The sequence below is a fragment of the Micromys minutus genome (genome assembly GCF_963924665.1).
Source record: "Micromys minutus genome assembly, contig: SUPER_22_unloc_1, whole genome shotgun sequence".
Classification (NCBI taxonomy): Eukaryota; Metazoa; Chordata; class Mammalia; order Rodentia; family Muridae; genus Micromys; species Micromys minutus.
The window spans coordinates 3,215,915-3,228,276 of NW_027667990.1; the positions used below are offsets into that span (position 1 = coordinate 3,215,915).

Sequence of the window (12,362 nt, forward strand, 5' to 3'; positions counted from 1 at the left end):
AGAATGCAGCCTTGTGGCAATCCTTGTTATTTAAAAATCATTATGTTTAATCTTTACATATCAAGAAAACTTCGACATTTCCATATTACATTTATTTTATATGTATTTTATGCTTATCATAGCTAGTAAATTTAGAGTACTATCAAACCTATAAAAATCAATTAAGTACTGAAAAAATATTTTCATATAGTTTTATGCACAAATGCTTTGAAAATCTGTATATTTATCTGTTTTTTTTTAAAATAAGTTTGTTTATTTTTTAAAAGACCTGAAAATCAATTGCAAATAAAAAAGAGAAAGAAAGAAATCTTGTCATCCCGACAGACTCCAAAAAATACATCTTTTTGATTTTTTTCTAATAAGAAGACATGAATAAAACAGAGACAATAAAATTCAGAGCTGAGATGCATCCCCACCTGGCAAACTTGCTTACCTTCTCATCGGGTTTTTCTCACTATCTCTTCCAGGGGAGCCATTTTTTTTGGAGAATGGATGTTGTCATTTTTTCCTTCGTGCACAGGGAAAGCAGCAGATGTTGGAGAAGCAATTCCGTATCCACCTACGAAATTTCTTCAGTCGCCCAATCTTCTGACAGGGAGATTTTATTTCAATTTCAGAGTCTTGTGAAGTAGTCGGGAGTGTTTCGATTTCTAATACGTTGTTACACACACATGGGCCAGCCACTGCTCTTGAATGTGGGACACTGCTAGAAGCTCTGCTCTGCTTACAGGGGTAATGCAGAGCAATGGGAGGCAGGGACACACTCCTGGCCAACTTGTGTCCCGATGGTTTCAGTGGAACAGGCCCCTGCTCTTCTGAGGGCCTGATGTGGAGGAGGCCAAAGTTTGGCTCACTGGCCCTTCTCTTTAGGGGAAGAGTATGTGTTGGGGATGCGGATGGTGTAGGACAGGGATCCACAGCCTTGGCTGAAGAGGGAGATCCATGCTTATGCCCTAGGTCTACATGTGCTTTTAATGTTAGATATGCACCCATTGGTGCATCGTATTTCTTTTTGTGCAGGGAATTCAAAATCTGGATGGCATTGTATCCCATGTCACACAGCATATCAATGATTTTGAAGTCTGGGTCTATCTTGGTCGAGATGGTTATTTCGCACTTCCTCACCCATGGATGGTTTTCAATTTCTTCGATGGAAGGCCTCATCTCTGGGGGAACCGTGAGGACTTGGTGGATCAGGTTCTCCAGTTGTCTAGAGAGTAAACGTGGAACAGCATAGGTCCCTGTTAAAATATTTTTACTGATCTCTTTGATGGTCTCTCCTCTAAACGGGAAGAACCCTGCTGTAATAAAAAAGAGCAGCACGCCCAAACTCCACACATCCGCCTTCTTTCCCTCGTAGGGCTCCCTTAATATAAGCTCTGGGGCAAAATATATTCTGGCTCCACGTGGCACTTTCATTAATTTCCCAGGTCTGCATCTCCTGGCTAGGCCAAAGTCTATTATTTTGATATTACCTTTAGCATCTCTTACTATGTTATCCGGCTTGATATCTCCGTGTACAATATCTCGTTGGTGGCAGAATTTTATTCCCGAAACTATCTGTCCAAATGTTTTTTTTGCCTCCTCCTCCGACAGTTGGCCTTGGTCTCTTACTATTTCAAATAAGTTTCCTCCTGGGACATATTCCAATATAAAATGTATGTTACTTGCTGTTTCTAAGACTTGGAAAAGGCGAATGATGTAAGGATGTTGTAGTGTCTCCAATATTGCTCTTTCTGTCTGGATCCACCTGATGTTCTTCTCGCTAATCTGTACCGTTTTGATGGCAACCAGAGCCTTGGTTTTCAGGTGCCAGGCCAATTTCACAGTGCCAAATGAACCCTGGCCAAGTAAGAAACCCACATTATACTGACTTCTCAAAGTCTCTGTTTTTAAATTGCTGTCCATGAGGCTGTTCCCTGTGCTCTGGTGCACAGAGGTTGTGAGATAATACAACCTGAAAATGAACAATCTAGTCAACTCTGAACGAGTCCCACAGGTCACCCAAATCAGCTTCCTGCTCTATCTGGACAAAACTCACAGGCTAGTCCACAGTCTTATACTGAGGACATTCATTCTTCTATCACAGTGGTTCTTTGTGAGGTCAGAGCATGAACTTCACCATGGAGATAGGGTTATCCTGCAGTGTGGCTGTTTCCACTCTGAGCCACAGGGTTATTTCCACTTTCATGAAAATGAGACTATCCTCTATCATCTTCTTCAGCAGATCAAAAGACAGATATTTACTTGTTTAGAAGTTACAGGCTGCAGAGGGCATCTGCTGCACCAGGGAAGTGTTTTAAAGCTGCAGCCAGAGAGAGAGCTTTGGTCAGCTCTGCACCCTCCAGCTCTTTAGGCTCATGAGCCTCCAGTTAGAGGAGCAGCACCTGGGAGGTGTACTGAAGGTCCAATAAGAGAGCCCTTGTTTAGTCCTCTTCAGGATATTTATTGATTAATTTATTTATTCCTATCACTTTCCAAAATAAAGACAGTTTATGATGAGTGCTTGGACAGTTCAGAAGCCTCCCTCTGCAAATAAGGAGGCCCAATCAAAGTGCAATGATCAAACAGGAAGGAAGCACTGGGACTCAGAGCAGGAAGGGCCCTGGGCTCCCCAGTGGGAACAGTTTCTTCTTGCCTCTACTACTTTACTAAAACTCTTCTTCTTGCCTTTGTTCTGGAATCTGTTTCTTTTGTTGCAACCTCCCATTCTTCCTCTGAACTTTGTCTGAAGTTCCTCCTCCTCTTCACTGTTCCTGCCTGTGTTTCTGATAGTTCCTGCATCCACAATGCTGTCCCCTGAAAGCACCATGGCTGCCATCCTGCTTACCTCTGCCATCTAGATATTCTTCCAGAGTTCCTTCCCAATGATGGATTCCTGGTCCCTGGATCAGGCAGGGCAGGGGCGCACTTTCTGTGTGCTCTCTGCAGAGATTTCTCTGCCCCCTGGCTAGTCAGAACCCCTTCTCCTCAGGCTTGTATCTCTGGGTCTCCGCTGGTCCTCGACAAGACTCCACATTCTTTGATGAACAGCTCTGAACCACCATGTCTACCTTAGGCAGTACCAGTGGTTGCCACCAAGACTCGAAAATTGCCATTGAAACACCCTTCAGTGTGATTTCCTTTGGCTTCTTTGTAATGTAGCCATGTACAGACTGGACATCGTGCTTTATGAATGTGTTAGGCAGCAGCTCCTTGACCTCCTCCTTTTTATCAGAGAAGATGGGTGTGTGCCATAGATGACCATGGGTATTTCCCTTTCTGTCTCACTATTACTTTCTTCACTGTGAGCTTCACTGAGTTTGAGTTTGTTTTAGAATGGCAGAGTCCATTCCTCAGCCTGAGGATTTTCTATCCCACATTTCTATTGGCTTCCTTCCCTTTATTCTTTCCTTTGGTCTCAGGAATGGTTGCCTCTTGATCAGAAAGCTCCTTTGTTTGTATCTCTGGTTTTAGCAGTGGCTGCTTTCTTCCCAAGGGCTTTTTTATCTTCCTGAAAACTTTGCGTTTAGAAGCAGAGTTGCCTTGAGGCTCCACTTTCTACTTCTTTGCCTTCTTGTGTCTGTGTCTGTCTGTGTCTGTGCCTGTGTCTGTGTCTGTGTCTGTGTCTGTTTTGGTGCCTGTGCCTGTGCCTGTTCCTGTGTCTGGGTCTGTGTCTGTGTCTGTGCCTGTGTCTGTGTGTGTCTGTGTCTGTCTTTGTCTCTGTGTGTCTGTGTATATATATTTATGTGTTAACTATATCAAGCCATGAATATGAGAGAGTTCTAATTTTTCTGAGGTCTTCTTTGATTTTCTTTTTGAGCAAATTGAAGTTCTTGTCCTAAGGATCTTTTACTTATTTGGTTATTTTTACCCCCAATATATTTTATATTATTTCTGACTATTGTGAAATGTGTTGTTTCCCTAGTTTCTCTCTGAACAAATTTCTCATTTGTAGAGAGGAAGGATGCATATTTATTTTAGTTAATTTTATCACGTTGCTGAAGTTCTTTATGGGATATAGAGGTTTTCTGGTAGAATTTTCTAAGTTGCTTATCTATACTATCATATCATTGGCAAATAGTGATACCCTGACTACTTATCTGACAAGTTGTATCCCCTTGATTCCATTTTGTTGTCTTATTGCTCTAGGTAGAAGATTGAGGCCTTTTTGGATAGATACAGGAGAGTGGGTCTTGTTGACTTCTCATTCATCTTATTGGGATTGCTTCATGTATCTCTCCATGTTATTTGATCTGGCCTGTTGCTTTGCTCTATGTTGCTTTTATTATGTTTCAGTTTGTGCTTTCAATTCTCGGTCTTTCTAGTACTTTTAACATGAATGCCTGCAGTATTTTGTCAAATGCATTTTCAGCATCTAGGGAGAGAACCATGTAATTTTTTTCCTTTGGTTCATGTATGTAGTGGGATAATTTAATATATTTTCATATATTGAATGACTCTTACATCCCTAGGATTAGGGCTAATTGATCGATTATGGTAAATGGTGCTTGAGATGTTTTCTTGGATTGAGTTTGTAAGAATAGTAATGTGTATTATTGGAACAACATTCATAATCAGAATTGGTCTGAAGTTTTCTTCCTTTGTTGGGTCTTTGTGTGGTTTAGGTATCAGAGTAATCATGCTTTCATAGAATGAATTAGGTATTGTTCCTTCTAATTCTACTTTAAGGAATGATTCTATTTTCTGGAATTCTTTTTTATGGAACACATGGAGTGTTGATGTTAGGTCTTTCTTGTAGGACTGGTAGAATTCTGCTCTAAAGCCATCTCTGTTGGGCTTTTTGAGTTGGGATGTTTTTAATACCTTCTTCTATTCCTTAGGGGATATGGGACTGTTTATATAGCTTATCTGCTCTTGATTTAACTTTGGAACTTGCAGTCGTGAAAATAATATATTTCATCTAGATTTTCCAATTTTGTTTAGTACAGACTTTTGTTGTAGGATCTGATGATGTATTTGAATTTTCTGGGTTTCTCATGTTACTCTTTTCATTTCTGATTTTGTTAATTTGGATACCTTCTTTGGGTCCTTAAGTTAGGCTAGGGATTTATCTCTCTTGTTGTTCTCAAAGAAACAGTTTTTGGTTTTGTTGATTCTTTGTTTCATTCTCTTTGTTGCTATTTGGTTGGTTCTGGCCCTGTGTTTGACTATTTCCTGGCATCTACTACTCTTGTGTGTGTTAGCTTCCTTTTGTTCAAGAGTTTTCAGATGTGCTGTTAAATTGCTAGCTTAAGATCTCTCTGATTTCTTTACCAAGGTACATATTTCTATTAATTTTCCTCTTAGCCCTGTTTTCATTATGTCCCATAAGTGTAGGTATGCTGGGTCATCAGTTTCATTAAATTTCAGTAAGTCTATAATTTCTTTCATTATTTTTTCTCTGGCCAATTTACCACAGAGTAGAGAGTTGTTCCGTTTCGATAGATATGTGGGTTTTTCTGGTATTTTCATTATTCTTGATATCTAGTATTTGTCAGTGGTGATCTCATAGGATGCACTGGACTGTTTCAATAAACTTGTATTGTTTGAGGCTTGTTTTGTGACCAATCATATGGTCAATTTTTAAACAGAAACCATGGCCAGATAAGAGGGAGATATTTCTTTTGGTTTTAGGTTGAAATGTTCTGTAGACACTTGTTAAATCTATTCGGTTCATGACCTCTCTTAGTTTCATGGTATCTCTGTTTAATTTCTGTATCAAAGTCCTGGACATTAATGAGAGTGAGGTATTTAAGTCTCCCAGTATTATTGTGTGAGATTCAATGTGTGTTTTGACCTTCAGTAAAGTTTCTTTTATGAGTGTGGAATACTTTGGTTTGGGGCATCAATGTTCAGGGAGTGTTTTTTTCTTTCTTTTTTTCTCTTTTTTTGTTAATGTCTCTCTCCAGCCTCCCATGCTAAAGATGTACGAAGTATGTAGTCAGAGCCTAAATAGTTATTTTTGTGAAGAAGTTCCTGACACAACTCTCTCCACAGTATAGTGCTGTTCATCAATAGATTCTCTTGAAGCAGGGTAGGACCATCTAGAGAAAGGGCTCCTGGAAAGATCATTTCTGTTAGTGGAGATGATCTTATTTTGGTTTCCAGATCTCCTGTCCCAGGATTAATCATCACTGGTCATTCCAGCTTTAGGATGACCTACTGCCCTCCACTGGTTGTCATTCTTGCCTGCACTTTCATGAATAGCTTAAAAAAGAGTCATAGACACAGCCAGAGAGAGTCAGAAAGTGAACGAGAGGGAGAACTAAATATAATGTTTTGGAAACAAAGGAATAGACATTTAGTGTAAAGTTCTGTAAATAAGCACTTTATATATTTTTAATTTTATGCCAATCTGTGTGGCATGGTGAGAAATCACACTGTCCCATGAGATTCTATGGAGCAAACTAGGTAAAAGACCCTCATCTAGAGGACCTTTACCTGAGGAGGCCCCAGGACCCAAGAACCAGCTGAGACCACTGGATGCAAGTCACAAGAGGGTTTATTGCTCCCATACAGGTGTCCGTGGGTGACAGCCTATTTGGAGGACAGGCACGCCGGACAAAGGGACAGTTTTCTTTTCATAGTGCTTGTGGGGCAGATGTGAGGGACAGAAGCAGAAGCATAGTTACAGGGTTCTAATTGGTTAGTTTAAATGTGGTCAAGGAGTGAGTCTAAGGACACGGTTCCAAAGACACTGCTCCTGGTGTCAGCTGGGGCTGCAGTTTTTCTGAGAATAGCTGCTTTGGGCTTCTCTGAGAGCAGTTGCCTTATAGGGCTTATTTGGGGGCTTTCTGTTCTCTGTCTGTTGCAAGCTGGCTGCCCATCAGTATCTTGTTTGGCCACCTGGGTCCATGACCTGGCCCGCCCTGTGTGCACAGCCTTGAAGAAATGGCGTTATTGTTGCTAAGCGGGGATCTTTCATAGGGGCTACATTTCATCCACTGAACAAGCATTTGTCCATGCAGGAAGAATATATTTAATCAAAATGGACAAAGATAACCGATAAGTTAATCTTGAATTTCAATTTATTCCTATAAGATGATATGGGTGTGCTAGCAAGACAATGCAGTTGAAAGACAGGATGCTCTTTCACAGGACTCACATGGTGGTTCCAGGCCCTACATTGTGGCTAACAACATCTTTAATCTCCAGGTCCAGTGGATGAAGACATTCCTCTATTGTCCTCACATACCAAGGGCTGGAATGGCTTGCCATCATGTAGGCAAGGAAAACACTCATTGATGCCAAGTGAAAATTAAAAAAAAAATTAAAAAGTAAAGAAAAAACATAAGTTCCTGCCTTAATGGGCAGGAATAAAAGAAACATTGACTACTAGAAAGCAAACAGGTTAAGAGGAGGACATGTCAGTCCTATGGCTTTTTCCTAGGTACTCCCCTTCTTGTCCACATTACCTCTCACCTACAGAAAAATCTAACAAAGATCAATTAGTGCTTGTAGAACTCTTGACCTCAAGACCTGCTTTAGTGCCAGTCCTGACTTCCTTTGGTGATGAACAGTGATATGGAAGTGTAAGCTGAATAAACCCCCTTCCTCCCCAACTTGCTTCTTGGTCATGATGTTTGTGCAGGTGATAAACCCTGACTAAGACAATATGTTCAAAGGAGCCAATCATAGGTCTTCCACAAGAGCAATGAGAGCTCTTAACCACATAGTCATTTCCCCAACCCTGTTTTCTTTCTTTTTTTTCTTTGAAAATATATGCACATGTATATATGGTGAGTTTATTCCTTCTGTATCTTACTCTCTTCTTTATTATGAACATATTTTCTGTTCTTTTACAACTTTATTTTACAAATCAAAGACAAATGTACAGATTTTAAGCATTTATGCATAAAAGTATGAGAATACATTTTTTTCTGTACTTGATTTTTTTTAAAGATTTGATAGGATGCATTACAATCTTAGTAATTACAATGAGCATAAAGTACCTGTAAAACCAGATGTAACCTGGAAATAGTCAAAGTTTTCCCGGTGTGTAAAGATTAAGCATAAAGGTTTTTCCTCTTCTTTTTTTTCCTTTAATTTCATATAGTCTGTGGGTTATTTCTGGGGTGTTCAGAGCTTTCTGGGGTTAGTATCTAATTATCAGTGACTGCATATTATGTTACTTCTTTTGTGACTGGGTTACCTCATTCAGGATGATGTTCTCTAGATGCATCCATTTTCATAAGAATTTCACATTTTCAAACCATTGGTCCCGATTTTCTTCATAGACAATTTTATTGGATATTTTATGTCTTTACAGTACAAATGTTATCCCCTTTCCCTGTTCTCTTATCCTGTCCCCTGGAGGCTCATTGTAACCCCCTCACATGCTTCTGTAAAAGTGCTCCCAATCCCAATCACACAATCCCACCTCAACCACACTGGCAAAAAGGTGCCTTCACAGACAGGACCATGGGCTTCTTCTTCTATTGGTGCCAGTCAATGCCATCTTATGCTAAATATGTCACTTGATCCATGGATCCCTCCATGTGTACTCATTGGTTTGTTGTTTGGTACATGGGAGCTCTGGGGGTGGGTCTAGTTAGTTGATACTGTTTTTTTTTTTTTGTTTTTTTTTTTTTTTATGGGGCTGTAAATCGCTTCAGCTACTTCAGTCCTTTCTCTAACCTTTCTCTAATTCCTCCATTAGGTCTCCTTGTACAATTCAATGATTAACTGCAATCATCCTTATCCCTGGAGACATACCTATCAGGCTTCTATCATCAAGCATGTCTTGACTTCAACAATAGTGACTGATTTTGGTGGCTGCATATAGGATAGATCTCGAGATGTAGCAGTCTCAGTGTGACCTTTCTTTCAGGCCCTGCTCCCATTTTGGTCAATGTCATTCATCCTGTGAGTATTTCTTCTCTCTTCTGAAAGGGACTGATGGATCCACATTTTGGTCTTTCTTCTTCTTGAGCTTCATATGGTATGGGAATTGTTTCTTGGGTATCCCAAGCTTTTGAACTAATATTTATTAATTGGTGAGTACATACCATGGATGTTCATTTGTGAATGGGGTACCTCACTCAGGATGATGTTTTCTAGTTCCATCCATTTTCCTAAGAATTTCATGTAGTCATAGTTTTTAAGAGCTGAGTAGTATTCCATTGTGCAAATGTACCATATTTTCTGTCTTTATTCCTGTTGAATAACATCTGGGTTCTTTCCACCTTCTGGTTATTATAAATAAGGCTTCTGTGATTGTAGTGGAGATCATAATCTTGTTAAACGTTTCTGCATCTTTTGGGTATATTTCTAGGAGTGGTATAGTTGGATCCTCATGTAGTACTATGGCCAAATTTCTGAGGAACCACCAGAGGGATTTCCAGAGTGCTTGTAGCAGCTTCAAATTTAACCAGCAATTATGGAGTATTCATCTTTCTCCACATCATTGCTAGCATCTGCTGTCACCTGATTTTTTTTTCATCTTAATTATTCTGACTGGAGTGAAGTGGAATCTCAGTGTTGTTTTCATTTGCATTTCCCTGATGACTAGGAATGTTGAATCATCCTTAGGTGCTTCTCAGCCATTTTTTATTCCTCAGTTGAAAATTTTTTGTTTACCTCTGCATCCCATTTCTACTAGGATTATTTTGTTCCCTGAAATCTAATTTCTTGAGTTCTTTGTATATATTAGATATTAGCCTCGATTGGGTGAAGGATTGGTGAAGACCCTTTCCCAATCTGTTGATTGCTGTTTTGTTTTATTGACATTCTTTGCCTTACAGAAGTGATGCAATTTTATGAGGTCCAATTTCTTAATTCTTGATTTTATAGGATAAGCCATTGGTATTCAGTTAATGGAATCCTCCCCCATGTTCATGTGTTTCAGGGTCTTGCCCAATTCCTTTTTATCAGTTTTAGTGTATCTTCTTTATGTGGAAGTCTTCTACCCACTTGAACTTGAAATTTGGATGAGGATAGTTGCATTCTTCTACATGCTGACCTTCAGTTAAACAGCACCATTTATTGAAAATGCTTTCCTTTGGATGATTTTAACTCCTTTGTCTAAAATCCACTGACTATATGTATGTGGATTCATTTCTGGACCTTCAACACTATTCCACGGATCTTCCTGCCTGTTTGTGTATCAAGATCATGCACTTTTTATTATGTGGATCCTTTCAGTCCATGAGCATGGAAGATCTTTTCTTCTTCTGAGATCTTCGTCAATTTCTTTCTTCAGACACTTGAAGTTCTTGTCATACAGATCTTTCCTTGCTTTGTTAGAGCCACAACAAAGTACTTTATACTAATAGGGACAAATGTACAGGGCAAGTTTCTGATTTCCTCTTCCCACTCATGTGTTGGAGCTCTTCCTAGCTTATTTCTTTTCTGAGCTATAGTAAACAGTGCAGCAATGAGCCTGTATGACTGAGTATCCCTGCTTCATATTGATGGATCAACCAGCAGTCCCATTTTACTTGTTCTGAGGAAGTTTCCTCTTTTACACGGGAGTCACTGATGATTGCGAGTCACTACTTGTGTGCTGATACTGCAACCCAGGTCGTTGGCATGAGCAGACAGTATTTTTCACTCTTGAGGTGTCTCTCAAATTCTTACAATGTAGGGTTCATGGATGGCCTGATGCATGACTTGGATCTTTAGTCAACATTTGGTTAGGAGCTAAACTCAGGTATTTTATTAGAACAATGATAGCTCTTAAAAACTTAACCATTTCTTTTGCCCACAAATGTTCAGAAAAGGTTTTGCACGTGAATATTGTGGAGTATATTTCTTTTTTACCTCACTCACCTCCCTTTGTCACCCACTTCCCATCACATTGGTTCCATTGTCTCCATATTACACAAGATTACGTCACCTTTATGTATGTATGATGACTTAATATGTTCATATAGAATTCAGGACTGTGGCTAGTTTGATATACTTAATGTGATTTTCCATGACTGCTTCCATTGTCCAGATAATGACTTCTGCTAATCCCATCTTGTATGTGTACTATATTTCATTTGTCCACAGCTCTGGAGATGGGTGTCTGGTTTCAATTGTTTGGTGTCATACTTCGTAGTGTAGTGAGCAATGATATGCAATACCTACCTCTGTGCTATGTTGGCATCCATTATATACCATAGAGTAGTACAGCTAGGTCATATTGACAATCTGTGTGTTCTGAGAAACCTGCATCCTGATTCACACAGTCACTAGACCAGCTCACATTAGCATTACCAGTGTCTAAGGCCCTGTTGTCTACCACATTACCAGCATTCATTGTTCTGTTTTCTTAGTAAACAATAATTTGGTTAATATTTAAAAGTTCAAAGGGCATGTCTCAAACATATTCATCTCCCCTTCTTCCAAGTGTTACCAAAAATGCATTGGCATTCCTACCCAACATCCTCTGTTTTGTGACATAACCAGAGGGGGTTCTTGAATTCCAGTCCCAGCATGACAAATATGTTTCTGGTGGGCTGTGCCTTTACTAATTTCTCCTCTCTTGTTAAATCCTTACATTCCATTCTTTAGTTTAGCAACCAATTCCATTAGCTTATTTCACTCTGTCTTCTTTCTGAGGCTCCTACCCAGGTCCAGTTATCATAGAATTGAACTTCAGCAATCAGAATCCGCTTTTAACTCACCTATTTGCCATGCCCAGTAACAACAATCCAGTGTATTCTACCCATTGTAATCTTTTCCTGTTGAAAATCTGAGATATTGATTATTTGCTGCTTTGCCTGAGTGAGTCAGAAATTAGCCACTTTAAATCAACAGTGAAAAACATGCGTGTTTAAGTGTGCATTTGTGGTCTCAGTTTAATCCTGTTCCTGTAGTGAGCATTCTCTATTCCTCCTGTGTGTTGTTCCCTTCAAAACATTCCCTGTGAATATGCAAAACATAAATCTACCCACTGCATATAGGAAACAAAGAACATAGTATAGATACCACAAAGTCTAGCTTTGTGATGCAATGACAATTATTCCAAGGAATATGGAGTGGAAGGTGACTCAATGGAAGAGAGAATCAAAGACAGAATCATCATCAAAGCTAGTCCCTGAATGGGTTACAAGCTTACTAAAGCTGGGAACTTGGAGCACACTTCACAGTCTGAGAGTAGCTTAATAGGTAGATGAGTACCTGTTACAAGTAGCAGTTTGTTTAAACTTTTTCCAGGCAGCATGGCAAGAGGTGGTCTGGTTTCAGTTGTCTTTGTTCCTTGGTGTGTGAGAGAGACTCTGAGGGCTTTGGGTTGATTACATCCTGAAAAGAAGAGATCTAAAGAATCTGGTCAGTTTCAGGAACTTCCTGGAGCTATTTGGCATTGTTTCCCTTCCAGGTTAATTCACTGCAGAAAAGAATATTTCAATCTCTCAGGCAAAGGATACAGAAGACACATACCTGATACCACT

At 39.6% G+C, this 12,362-nt stretch overlaps 1 protein-coding gene across 1 annotated transcript in view; it reads right to left on the reverse strand.

Moving 5' to 3' along the window:
• Positions 1 to 498: 498 nt before the first annotated feature.
• Positions 499 to 12,362, reverse strand: part of LOC308435400 (putative sperm motility kinase W) — a gene marked incomplete at both ends in the record, with an annotated part of 57,593 nt that continues 45,729 nt past the window's right edge. The window contains one exon of the mRNA XM_080942646.1: positions 499 to 1,842. Within this exon, the coding sequence (XP_080798772.1) occupies positions 499 to 1,842 (1,344 nt within the window). The remainder of the gene's footprint in view (positions 1,843 to 12,362) is intronic.